This window comes from Dendronephthya gigantea, unplaced genomic scaffold, assembly GCF_004324835.1.
Source record: "Dendronephthya gigantea isolate DGI-Jeju-01 unplaced genomic scaffold, DenGig_1.0 000090F, whole genome shotgun sequence".
NCBI lineage: Eukaryota > Metazoa > Cnidaria > Anthozoa > Malacalcyonacea > Nephtheidae > Dendronephthya > Dendronephthya gigantea.
The window spans coordinates 668489-681601 of record NW_021163100.1 but is presented as its reverse complement, the minus strand read 5'-3'; the positions used below and the strand labels follow the sequence as shown (position 1 = coordinate 681601).

General features: G+C 35.3%; 1 protein-coding gene across 5 annotated transcripts in view; it reads right to left on the bottom strand.

Annotated features, from left to right (window-relative positions):
* LOC114533436 overlaps window positions 1–13113 on the bottom strand; it is a 119176-nt gene that overhangs the window by 87370 nt on the left and 18693 nt on the right. For 2 of the 5 annotated variants that reach the window (XM_028554948.1, XM_028554950.1), the window contains 3 exons: window positions 12865–12975; window positions 11623–11895; window positions 10874–11395 (listed from right to left, as the gene is read on the bottom strand). The exons of 1 other annotated variant lie outside the window; for it this stretch is intronic. In XM_028554948.1, coding sequence (XP_028410749.1) covers window positions 10874–11395; window positions 11623–11895; window positions 12865–12975 — 906 coding nt within the window. Of the gene's footprint in view, window positions 1–3132; window positions 3247–4266; window positions 4461–10873; window positions 11396–11622; window positions 11896–12864; window positions 12976–13113 lie in introns of those variants that run through there. 2 more of the 5 variants (XM_028554949.1, XM_028554953.1) reach the window with 2 other exon arrangements.

The window sequence follows — 13113 nt, the reverse complement described above, 5'->3', positions numbered from 1 at the left end:
GTGTACCACGCGTGGATGCTTCGCACACGACTCGAGGTTGTCAACAATTTCAAAATAGAGGCAAAAGAAGCCATTTCACCCAGCTTTTGCGCTGCCTACACGTTGTTTCGATATAGTATATAATTTATAGACCTTCCGCTCGGGGAATTCGACGAAATATAACCCCCTCGAGAAGATATATCCCTCCCTTGGGGGTAATATTTCGTCGAATTCCCCTCGCTCCAGGTCTATAAATGATAATTATCGATTGTAAAATAGAAGCCCTATTAACGTACATTATTTCAGCTAATTAAACCTGTACGGAAGCAAGAAGATTTAAAGATTAACTACCATTGCAAGTCATTCTTAAAATATTCAGAGAGCTACTCACCATATGCAACAACAAAACCGGCCATTTCTTGGTTCAATGAAATGTTTCCACCTTGTTTTAAAAATAAGTTCTTGATATATATGTAAATCAACTTATTATCTTTAGATAACACATACAAATTGTCAATATCAGTCGCAACTTGTATTTTGTTTGAATAAGTAATGTTCAGCTTGCTTGTTTTGCCAGTATATGTCGTTTTCATGACCTCGTAACCAGTGTTCTCGTAATTGATCCAGTAGATAGCACTGTCGTATACGTCAACAGAAATTGACTCCGCTAACCCGGGATAGGTGAAATTTTTGAAAGTTTGATCATTTGGATCGTAGCGAATGATTGGAGGATTTGAGGATCTGGCCATATAGAGATAACTATGAAAAGAAAGAGTACATGGTTTTACGAAATGTGTGAAAAAATCGTACATTTAAGCACTAACTGTTCCTTGGACGTTATTGGATGTTTTAATCTGCAGCTATTACATAAGTGTAATGGATGTCTGCTATTATACTTAGAATTAGAAGTAAGATTTACGTAATTTACCCTGAAGCTATGTCGATTTCCAAATCTCTTACGTCAGAGATATCCGATAGAGCCTCAACTGCAGTTTGTTGACCACTTGAAATATTGTACATCCATATAGTTTTATGAAGTGAGTGGTAATAATATATCACATTACTTTTGCCATCGACCGTGAAAAAGCTTACATTGCTGATCGGTATAACGATAGCATTGGAACCATCAAAATTATAACTTTCAAATCCTGTGGTATTAAAATACAGGTACAACCTTCTGTTTATACCATCATATGACAACAAAGCATTTAAACGATCATCGATACTGTTTGCGCCAAGTGTGTGATCTTTTGTGCTATAGGACAAAGTGCCCATTGACGTGGAAACGAATAAATAAGGTACTTGGCATTGATCTGAAAAGAAGAAACGTTAGTCCTGAATTTTCGTTCTAAAAACATAGTTGGAAATATTGTATACATGATTTTTAAACAATAATAAATGTTCACTTTCTACTGTAAAAATTCGAACATAATAATGTCATCGACATTCTCACCATTGTTTTACCCAGAATTCCTAAGCAGTCGAATTCAATGACCAACAAGAAACATGACAGATTGATAGTGTTCAGATTTTAGTTACCTTGAATTTCACATCTATCTCCCAGGAAATTAGGATGACATCTACATTCAAATGAAGCACCAACGTTTGTACATCTTCCTCCATTGTAACATGGAGCACTCGCACATGGGGTACCTTTCAAAAGAAGGTTCGATTATCGCTCAGAATGATGGAAATATTCAGAAGCAAGTCAAACTGTGTAACACGCAAAAGTGTTGAATACTGGAAACGAAGTATGAATTTCCAAGAAATCTCAAGAAGTGCATCTATAGTAGGTATTTACTTACGGCAACTTGCGGATTCATCTAAACTCTCCCAAGGTATAACAACGTTGGAAGCACAATCATCAGCGTAAGCTTCAAGAGCCTGACAATAACAAACAACAGGATCATTTTCACAAGCACACATATCATATTCACAATCTTCAATATATCCTTCTTGAACCGGATCGATATAACTGGAACAATTGCTGAAAGGTGGTTTGGTTAAAACTGAACACTTATTACGAGCTATCAATTTTCTCCCTGGATTGATGTCACATGGGTGCGGCACTTCAACGGCTTCGTCACATTCTGGATCAACTTTCCAAGAATTTCCGAATGCAACAGAATCAGTTGTACATATTCCATTGTAAGTGCAGAAATCATCACCTCGTCTTTTATTATAAGTACCACATAAACCAGATGTTCTATTTATATAACGACCTAGAATTGTCACTCGCACATTGTAGACATTGTTCCAAAATACTGTCACACCATAATCACTTGTTACCAATGTTTGACCACTTCCAGGTTTAGTAATGTTAACATCTTAAATGATAATAAAATAATTAAATTAACAGGGAACTGTGAGTGGAGCGGTCAATAACTAAATAATAGACCATAATTGTTATCCTATGCGCCCTGACTTTGTTTCTTAGATCGGAATGCTAGAATCCAAAAGAACCTAAAGATCTGTAAATTATATTGTTTCAAATGAATTTTCCATTTTTTTAAATTATGAATATCTTCCTACTATAGCACTCTCAAACATTACTAGTTACTAGTACAATAGATACCTGGATAGCTGACTGGCAATGTGACTTTCACACCATTAACTAACGTCATTCCTCTTCGCAGTTCAATGAAGGTTAAATTTGTAAATATGACTGTCAATGATTTCGTACACGTCGGAAGTCCATTTCCACAAGGTTCATTTGCTTGTCTTATTTCAAATGTGTTGTTTACAAAGTCTTTTGCCAGAACATATTCACATTTTCCCATGAAGTCAAAACGTTTTCCATCAAATGTAGTGTAATGTGGATCTCCCTGGGCTTTACATGTTGCTTCAACTACAATTGAAAGCGTAAAGAATAATTCGAAAATCAAGCTGACGTTGTATACGAATCCAGACTAGCTTAATAATGAAGAAGCGTTTCATGGAAATACTGAAAGTAAACGTTTTTTCACGGTTAGAAGACTCGTCGTTTGATAGCGCAACCCTGGAAACGTTTGAATTAGGAAGTTCAACAAAATTTTCTGCACGTTTTAAATCGTTTCTTGAAGGTCATCTTACACAAAAGCCCAAAAATTTATTGTAATTACCCATCAAGTCTATCTAACTGTATACTTATATTCGCAGATATGTTGTACCTACCTCTTTTTTGGCAATTTTGTCCTTCAAAATCAGGGTGACAAATACATTGATGGGTATCACCAACCGGAACACATATCTCATTTTCTCCGCACTTTATTTCATTACAGTTCAAAACTAAAAAGAAAATGTCTGAATCAGCTATACCCAATCAAATCGCAGTAGCAAATAATGCCAACTACATTAATATAAGAAAACCACCAGTAAGATAAATAAAATAGAGATTAACGAGGTAACCCTTTGGGAGATATGAAATGGCAGTTCTCGTTCTCATCAACTGACAATTAATTTTATGTGAAAAAATTGAGGACGACAAATATCGTTTCAAAAATTTAGATTTATTTGCAACTTTAATAAGCACTGTTTCATTTAGAATATGCGTATTCTAAGCAGATGAAAGCTGGGGGTCGAAAGGTCCTGTAACCAAGATGTTAACATTCATGATCAATGATGATGAAGACTCTCTAAACAAACTACACCAAGCTTGACCAGCTAAAGATAACCACCAATGGCCAGTCTTCAAAGCAGTAATTCCAGAGTCAAAAGGGCCTGAGGTTGACATTTTAACGGAGACCTTACCGCAATAAAGAAATAAACTTCTAGTACCTAAGATTCAAAAGATTGTCGACTTCGAAATGCGGGCGATTTAAAATCTTGATTGCTGGCGATTAAAAATGTGAAATATTTTCACATGTAAAATTTCGCATTTAATTTCATGTGAAATCCTCTCGCATGTGAGATCTTACATGTGACTTTATGCGAAATCCTTTCACATGTCACTTTATGTAAAATCCTTTTACATGTGAAATGGCACATGTGACTTTATGTGAAAGCCTGTCACATGTGATTTCATGTGAATTCTGAATTTCACATGATATCACATTATTTTCGTAAGGGTTACAATCCCAAGCTTGATGATATTTTCATGGAGGACCAAAACAAAGACTTTATAACAAAAAAGTCCCACCAAAATACATGAACAAATGGTTTTTATGCAGTGAACATTTAAAAAAAAAAAGATTTTGGAACTATGGTTGGTGATAAAGGTTTACAGCATTGCGTGTTTTTTTTGATAATATATTTGTGCATGATTTAAGTTTGTTCTTAAGATGATATTAAACAGAGATAAAACCATACCTCTGCATGTTGTGGACGACATATTCTGTGCCAAAATTGAAAATTCATTAAAATCTTGCAATAAGTAAACATGATCATCAACAGGAGGTGAAGCCATTATTCTCAACTCGTTTACATCGATTCCTGAGCCAACTCCAATCGAATATATGACAACGTCTTCTTTTTTTAGCTCCTGGGATGGTTGTGCAACATTTCCACTGCTTTGCCCATCAGTCAACACTATCAAACCCTTTTTGTTCCTAAAATGATAATTTGCATTTATTTACGTTCCTTATTAACGATATCAATAAAATATACGGCATATTGCCGGGTATAAAGATATTTTAGGACATGTTACACGGTGCAATTTTTCTTGCACTTGATGGGTTGACGTGTAATCCATTAAAGTGCCTATATATCACTTGTGGGATCTTTACGGATTTGAATAGAGTTTGAAAAATTAGTTTATGAGTTCTACAACCCTTTTTGATATACTTAAATAGTTTCGGAAATATTTACATCTAAACATGACGATTTGCTTGAATTTCCGTCGTGCTCGGGGGCTTGGGACTCAGGAACCGAGCTCTTGTCAAACATAATATAATCAATTGTAATTTTACTTCGATCTTTCAATAACGTAAAATACTTGAGAAAAACTCGCCCAGTTGCTACAGCCATACACAACGCACCGTTTCCGCATTTTTTTTTTGAAAAGCGCAAACTATATCGCCAGTGAAACTCTTCATGTTTACATTATAAAAGACGGCGTGTTTGCAAATCATTCCTGAGTCCCAGTTCCACCAACCGACGTATTTTCGAAACTAATTAATTATATCCGCTTGTGGAACTTATAAACAAATTTTTCAAGCCCTATTCAAATCCGTAAAGATCCCACAAGTGATACAGGCACTTTAATCTTCTGTTTCGAGCATATTTCCTCCAAACCCAGTAACAACGAGTTGATGTGGAAAAAAAACAGAAAATGATAGAAATGCATGCATGATAAACAAAATATGAGAAAATAAAAGAATAACTAGTATAATTAACAAACCTAATAAACGGGCACCATTGTTGGTATTGAACATGTGCGATTTCGCAAGTCTCAAGCCTTCGGCAGTATTAGTGCCTCCACCCGTGTACGGAATGTTGTCTATAGCAGAATAGAGATCTTGCCGTGTTGGAAATGCTTGAGAAAATGTAAGATGCAATGACGCCGAGGAGGCATATGATATCACGGAGACCCTTGTTTTGTTTTGTGATACTTTGAAGTGATAGATAAGGTCCTTTACAAACGATTTCATTGTCTCAAAATGTGTTGACCCAATACTACCAGAACTGTCTAACATAAATCCAAGATCACTCTTCGTCGTACACCTTGGTATTAATTTACCTACGAAAAGAAAATGGAAGAAGATTTTAATAATCGCCTGGTAAATCTGTCTAACATTTGTACAAGTATACTAGTTAAAATACGAGCGACTTATCTGTATGGGTATTTACAAAGGCGAGTGGGTTGCACGTATATAGGTAGTGTGCTACAACTCCCGAGAGACTTATAAGACAAAGAGATTTTCGCCATATTGGATGACATTTGAATTGCAAAAAAGAAAAATCCTTTGTTAAAATCATCCAACATGGCCGCGATGACGCCACATGAGAACCACCTATAAATCATATAGATATCTGTCGCGAGTATTTTAAAGTGCTTGAATTGGGAAAGTCATTATCAAAGAAAACTACTTTGCGTACAGTGGCGTAGCCAGCCTAACAATTTAGTCATGCTATGATAATATTTTGGTGTTCATTGATTGTGAAAACAATAAATTTCTGAAGAAATGTACAGGGGGTCCAAAAAAAAAAAGCAACCACTTAAATATGCAGAACATTAATACAGGTCTAAAGCGCAATAGATAAGCACCTCTGGGAATTGAAAATGGCTCTTAATCCTTCACTTACAATGCTAAAAGTCATTTTAGCTGAACTATGGTGCAAACCCGAACAATATTAATATTCTTGCATTTAAGTGGTTGCGTTTTTTTGGGACACCCTGTACAGGGTGTATAAAAAAAAACGCAACACTTAATATTCATGAATATCCTCTTTGTTCTACAACACAAAAGACGTTTGGCCCCTGGAATGCGAGAAAGCTTATAATCATATTCTAGCGGCACAATCGTCGGTAAACAAAGTCGGGTGCGTAAACCAACGAGCTGAATTGAAAGTATTTAACGAGTAAAATTTTATTTACAATTTATTTTACAAGGTCGACAGTTAGCATTCAAGTTATCATGCACGACAATAAAACTCGTTGTTCAGTTGTTAGCTGCACCATTATTAGTTTGGCTGATTAATTTGACCATTAGCAGTTGAACTGTACGATTAGAAGCCATTTTAAAATCCCAGGGGCATAAAATCTATTGAGCTTATGAACAATATGAATTTTAGAATATTAAGTGGTTGCGTTTTTTTTTATACACCCTGTATAACAAAAAAAAATTGTTCTGAATTTCTGCGTTAGAGCTGGCGTATTAATTGGGAGCGGTCCCATTCGTGCACAACATTCATTTATAAAATTTTACTCGAGGATTTTTAGGGATTTAAAATCTCTCCCTCCGTGATAAGCTCCGCCGGCCTTGGGCTATAGTAACCCATGTAACTGGATTTTCCTTTGGAGCAACCCATAGATTTTCCATCATATAGGGTGGATAATAAAAGGCAACCACTTAATTTTCAAAAATATTCACTTAAAGTGGCGTAGCCAGCCTGACGATTTGTCCTGCTATGCTAATATTTTGGTGTTCATTGACTGTGAAAACAATAAATTTCTAAAGAAATGAATAATCATTTAACTCAAAATTTACATAGCGGGACAAAATCGTCAGGCTGGCTACGCCACTGTTCACTTTGTGAGCTGCACAATTAGAAGTACTATTGTACTATATTGTGCTTAAATAACAATATATGAATATTGAGTGTTTTTATTCAAGCTGTATAATTATTGTAGTTTTTCAGAGCATGGTATTTAGAAATATATGAGGTATAAGGCATCTACAGGGTGTCCCAAAAAAACCCGAAAACTATTGAAATCACTCATTGTTAAAAATTAAATGCCGTGTTCACGAATTTCAGCCCGTGGGAATTTAATGCAACTTATAAAATGCTAAATGCTTTGTGTTGCTAGAGAAAGGGGACATGTCGAAGGTCATGGTCCTTAAGATGCACATTTAAATATAATGTTATACATATTTCTAATATGTAAAAATTGTTAATAAATATCATTTTTGCGAACAAGCAAATTAGACTGCATCATATGCATGCATAAAAATGCTTATGGCAACCCCGATTTATACACTTGTGGGCCCAACAGAGTGCTTAGGCATTCAAACTCTAACAATGGCATTGTTATGGGAGATTTCAACAGTTTTCGTTTTTTTTGGGACACCCTGTACAGGGTGTATCAAAAAAAACGCAACCACTTAATATTCATGAATATCCTCTTTGTTCTACAACACAAAAGACGTTTGGCCCCTGGAATGCGAGAAAGCTTGTAATCATATTCTAGCGGCACAATCGTCGGTAAACAAAGTCGGGTGGGTAAACCAACGAGCTGAATTGAAAGTATCTAACGAGTAAAATTTTATTTACAATTTATTTTACAAGGTCGACAGTTAGCATTCAAGTTATCATGCACGACAATAAAAACTCGTTGTTCGGTTGTTAGCTGCACCATTATTAGTTTAGCTGATTTGACTATTAGCAGTTGAACTGTACGATTAGAAGCCATTTTAAAATCCCAGGGGCATAAAATCTATTGAGCTTATGAACAATATGAATTTTAGAATATTAAGTGGTTGCGTTTTTTTTTATACACCCTGTACTGTACGTATATATAATACATACATGTTCGCCCATCTCCGGTATAATCTTCGTTACAAAGGCAGGTAAATGAACCATCCGTGTTTATACATGTCGCTCGAATTGAATGATCACAATTGTTACTCCCAATCTCGCATTCATTTATATCTGTAGTCATAAAACACAAATAATTTCAAGACTTGGTAAATATCTGACGAATCTCTTCTACGAGCGGATATCAATATTATTGCATGGGGCACGCTGCAACAGTGATACTATTGGTGACTTCATTCACATCCCTCAAATAGAATAAGCGAATATACTATAATAATATAGAAGATTACCTTCGCAATGACTACCATTTCTAGCATACCCTACACTACAAGTACAGGTGAAACTTCCAAGAGTGTTTTCGCATTCAAATTTCTCGGGACAGTGAGTTCGAAGCTGGCATTCATCTGTGTCTGTATTCAAAAAATAAAAAGTCTATATATTAGAGTTTATTGAATTTAGCCGGAAAATACATATAGTAGCTACATGAAAAACTTACTTTAAAAAAGCAGTTCTTGGGTCAATTTGCCCCTGAACTACTTTCATGTAGACATTTGTGATTTACGGTGGAGACCTAATTTAAATGCATGCTTGTGAATGTATTGAAAAAAAACTTAAAGTCTTAAACACTCGATCTAATGAGCAGATTCAATCTGTATGAATTGATAAAAAGTGTTAAAGGATGCAAAGAAAAACTTACCATATGCTACAACATAAAACTTACCATATGCTACAACTAAATCGTGAATTTGAACATTATTGGTGATATTCCCAAGCTTCTCAAGCGATGTTTTCAAATACATGTCAATCCGGTTGTTGTTGATGTCAAAAACAAACAAATTAAGGAAGTCAGAAGTCACTTCAATTTTGCCTGGATACGATATATTCAAAGAAACTGTTTCTTTATTAGGCAGTGTTTTCATGACGCTGTGATAGCTTCCATCGAAATTCGCCCAATAAATAACATTATTGTATTCGTCAAAAAAAATTGACTGTGCAGAACCGCCGGCAAAATGGATCTCCGATTTTGATTGATCCGATGGATTGTAGCGCACGATTTGTGGATCTTTTGCACTTGCTATGTAGAGGTAACTGTAAAAAAGGAAAATTATAAACTAAGTTAATGTAAAAAAAACAGCCACAGTGTATGATGTTGAAAATCATCCATTATGCATGACAAGAACGTATTGAAAAGCATCGAAGTAAAAAAGAAGAAATTTATTGGTACAAAAGTTTAATTGTACAACTACAAGCCCCTACAAAATAGGACAAAATATAGAATGAAACATGTATTCCTGCAAAAGTAATAATTGACAATGAATCGCATTATACCCATTAGTTGTGTCCATTTCAAGATCTGTGACGTTGGATAGATAGGATAAAGCATCAATTTTAATATCTTGTCCACCTGTCATATTGTGTGTTCTTAATTTATGTTCAATTGAGTGATAATAAATTATCGAATTTGTTCTCCCATCCACCGTGAATAAATCCACATCATTGATTGATGTTGTAGTAGCATCTGAGCCATCCAAATTGTAACTTGTAAAACCTTGTAACTTCACATACAGGTACAACCGTTTGTTTATTGCATCAAAAGACAGTAAAGCATTCACTCTATCGTCAACTTTGGTTGGGATACTTGTGGATATTTTCGTATTATAGGACAGCGTGCCCAGTGATGTTGAGAAGAATAAATATGGTATTTGGTGACGAACTAGAAGGTGTTTAAAAGACTTGATCGAAGGAAAGTAATTACTTAAAATACAAACAGACAATATTATCTAGAAATCGTTTACATCTATAAAAGTAATACGTCCAGAGCACCAAGTTAGGGTTATGGTTGGGCTTTTTGCAACACCTCAATATAATTTGGGTGAAGTTACCTAATCAACAGGACATTTTCCTGATTTTTATGTTACGTATCACTGCATGATTTGTCTCTTCTTGTAATACGGCATAAATTCCACATGTACACAAGTAATTCATGAGAGCAATTGACGAACATAGCTACAAATCACCAAATTAGTTTAAACTTTATTTTGCTGCACGTAAGACACATATCTATTGTAATTTCAAATTTCTTCTCCTTGAAAGTGGCCATAATATTCGAAGTTGAGTTAGTTGACTAAAAATGATTATGGGCTAAAATTATATTGATGCATGCAGGTTTTTTTCAAGTTATGAGCTATTCAAGTGCAATAGCTACAGCATTAGTCACAGTTACCTTCACTTTCACATCTTTCACCGCGATATTCAGCAGGACATCTGCATTGAAATGATGAAGGACCAAGATTGATGCACGTTCCTCTATTGTAACATGGAGCACTAGCACAAGGGGTATCTATGAAAAATGGAAATTTAAAGTATGCAAATTTAATTTCTTATTTTACTTTAAAATGGGCACTATTTTCGTCACCATTAAACGGTATAAAAGCTAAGTTAGTGGAAGAATATCAGATTAAATTTTGAATCATATGATGTTGTTATTTTGAATTTGACAAAATAAAAACATATTCTTCTTTCTGGCTTCGAAGGTTTTTCAGATGCTTAGTGGAGCTATATGATTTTGATAAAGGAAAACCCCCTTTTCTTAACTTAGAACCAAGTAATCATATTATATAATATATATATTCTATCTCTCTTTGTGCATGCATGCATACTGACATGGGATTTTGCTATAAAATAAGTATAACTAAATTTTACAATAACCATTACTTACGGCAAATTGCAGATTCATTTGTTCCCTTCCATGGTATATTCACATGGGGTGAGCAATCATCACCGTAAGCTTCAAGAGCCTGACAATAACAAACAACTGGATCATCTTCACAAGCACACATATCATATTCACAGTTTTCAATATATCCTTCATTGGTCGCATCTATGTAACTGGAACAAATGCTGAAAGGCGGGTTAAGTAATGTTGAACACTTTTCACGGGCCACCAATCTTCTCGCTGGTTTGACATCACATGGGTGTAGCACTTCAACAGCATTTGGGCATTCTGAATCAACTTTCCAAGAGTTTCCGAAGGCTACTGGGTCAGTTAAAACTGTTCTATTAGATGTCCAGAATTCATCATCGCGTCTTTTATTATAGGTACCGCATAAACCAGATGTTCTGTTTAAATAACGACCACGAACGGTCACTCGCACATTGTAGACATTGTTCCAAAATACTGTGACACCATAATCACTTGTTACCAATGTTTGACCACTTGCAGGTTTAGTAATGTTAACACCTTGAAAATATGATCAAATAAAGTGTAATAGTCGGTGAAGAACATGCATCGATGACATTAGCTATTATTATATACTTTTCTTATATGTCAGTTTATCAAATATATATTTAAATTAAGTCATACTTGATTTATACTGTAAGTATTTCTTTGCAGATAAAAAAGGAGAAACGCTTAACATTTAATAAATCTGCAAATAATTTCAGTAAAGTAATTTCCTATCAAGATACCTGGATAGAAGACTGGCAATGTGACTTTCACTCCATTGACCAAAGTCATTCCTCTTCGGAGTTGAATGGAGGTTGAATTGGTGAATATCACTGTCAATGATTTCGTACACGTCGGAAGTCCATTTCCACAAGGTTCATTTGCTTGCCTTATTTCAAATATGTTGTTTACAAAGTCTTTTGCCAGAACATATTCACATTTTCCCATGAAGTCAAAACGTTTTCCATCGAATGTCGTGTAATGCGGATCTCCCTGAGCTTTACATGTCGCTTCAACTACAAATGAAAGTATAAATTTCATTTATTGCTGCCTTTTAAAGCTGTAGGGCAGTAAAAGTTCATGTACGCACGGTAGAGGGAAAATCAAGTGAAATAATTAAGGCTAGAGCATTGTCTCATTGTCTAAAGGTTAAGAGACAAAAAAACAACGTTGAAGCAGCCTGACGACTTGAACCTTGTTGTTCACATGAGCTCGAAATAACTTAATTTCCGACGCGAGGCTACTCGTTATCCCAGCACAAAATTCCATGCATTTCCATCGACTTTGGGACAAGTTCTCTGACTTGTCCCAGAGTACTACATAGCGGGATACCGGCAAATGTACATGACTATGCCTTGTAAAACGAAATAAATTATATCATTTGCCATTTAACACTTATTTACTGCGAACGAAGGAAACATTATGTTTTGTGGACCCGAGACCTGTCGATATTTCACGAGGCGAAGCCGAGTGAAATATCGATGGTCGAGGGTCCACAAAACATAATGTTTTCTGAGTTTTCGGTAAATAAGTGTTTTATTATATACCACTTGTCAAAGAAAAACCAAACTACAAGGTAAACAACGAAATATCTATTCATAAAAGACATAATTTCAAATGGATAAAACTTAAAAGTTGTTATTTCCCATGAGATAACACGTTATCTCACCCTGCAGGGGGTCGCGCTGGCGACATCAAAATTTCGTCACTCTCGCGTGATTCGCTCTCGACCAATGAAACGCTACGAAAACAAAACTTTGACAAGTGGTATATAATAATATTATTTTTTGCCATGCACTTCTAGATTGTTTGTCTCTGAACATAAATCTAGAATTTTATTTCTAACGATCTTTTTGTCCCGAGGTATAAGTTGCAGTGAAACACATGGCGCAAGTATAGAGTATATTCTTCTCTGTAGCAGCGAGACACTCGAGTTAGCTCCTGATGTTAAGTATTCTTTTTCAGAGAGTAATTATAGCTCCTACCTCTTTTATCACAGTTTTCTCCTTCAAAATCAGCGTTACAAACACATTGATGGGTATCACCAACTGCTACACAAATTTCATTTCTTCCGCAAATGAGTTCATCACAGTTTACTAAACAGAGAAATGGAAAAATAATCGCTGTTCAAATGAAACGAGACGGTTGTTTCAATAACATACAACAGGTTCGATTATGACGCAAGCGTTTGGGAAAATATGCGATATAGCTGCATGGTGATAAACAAGATAACA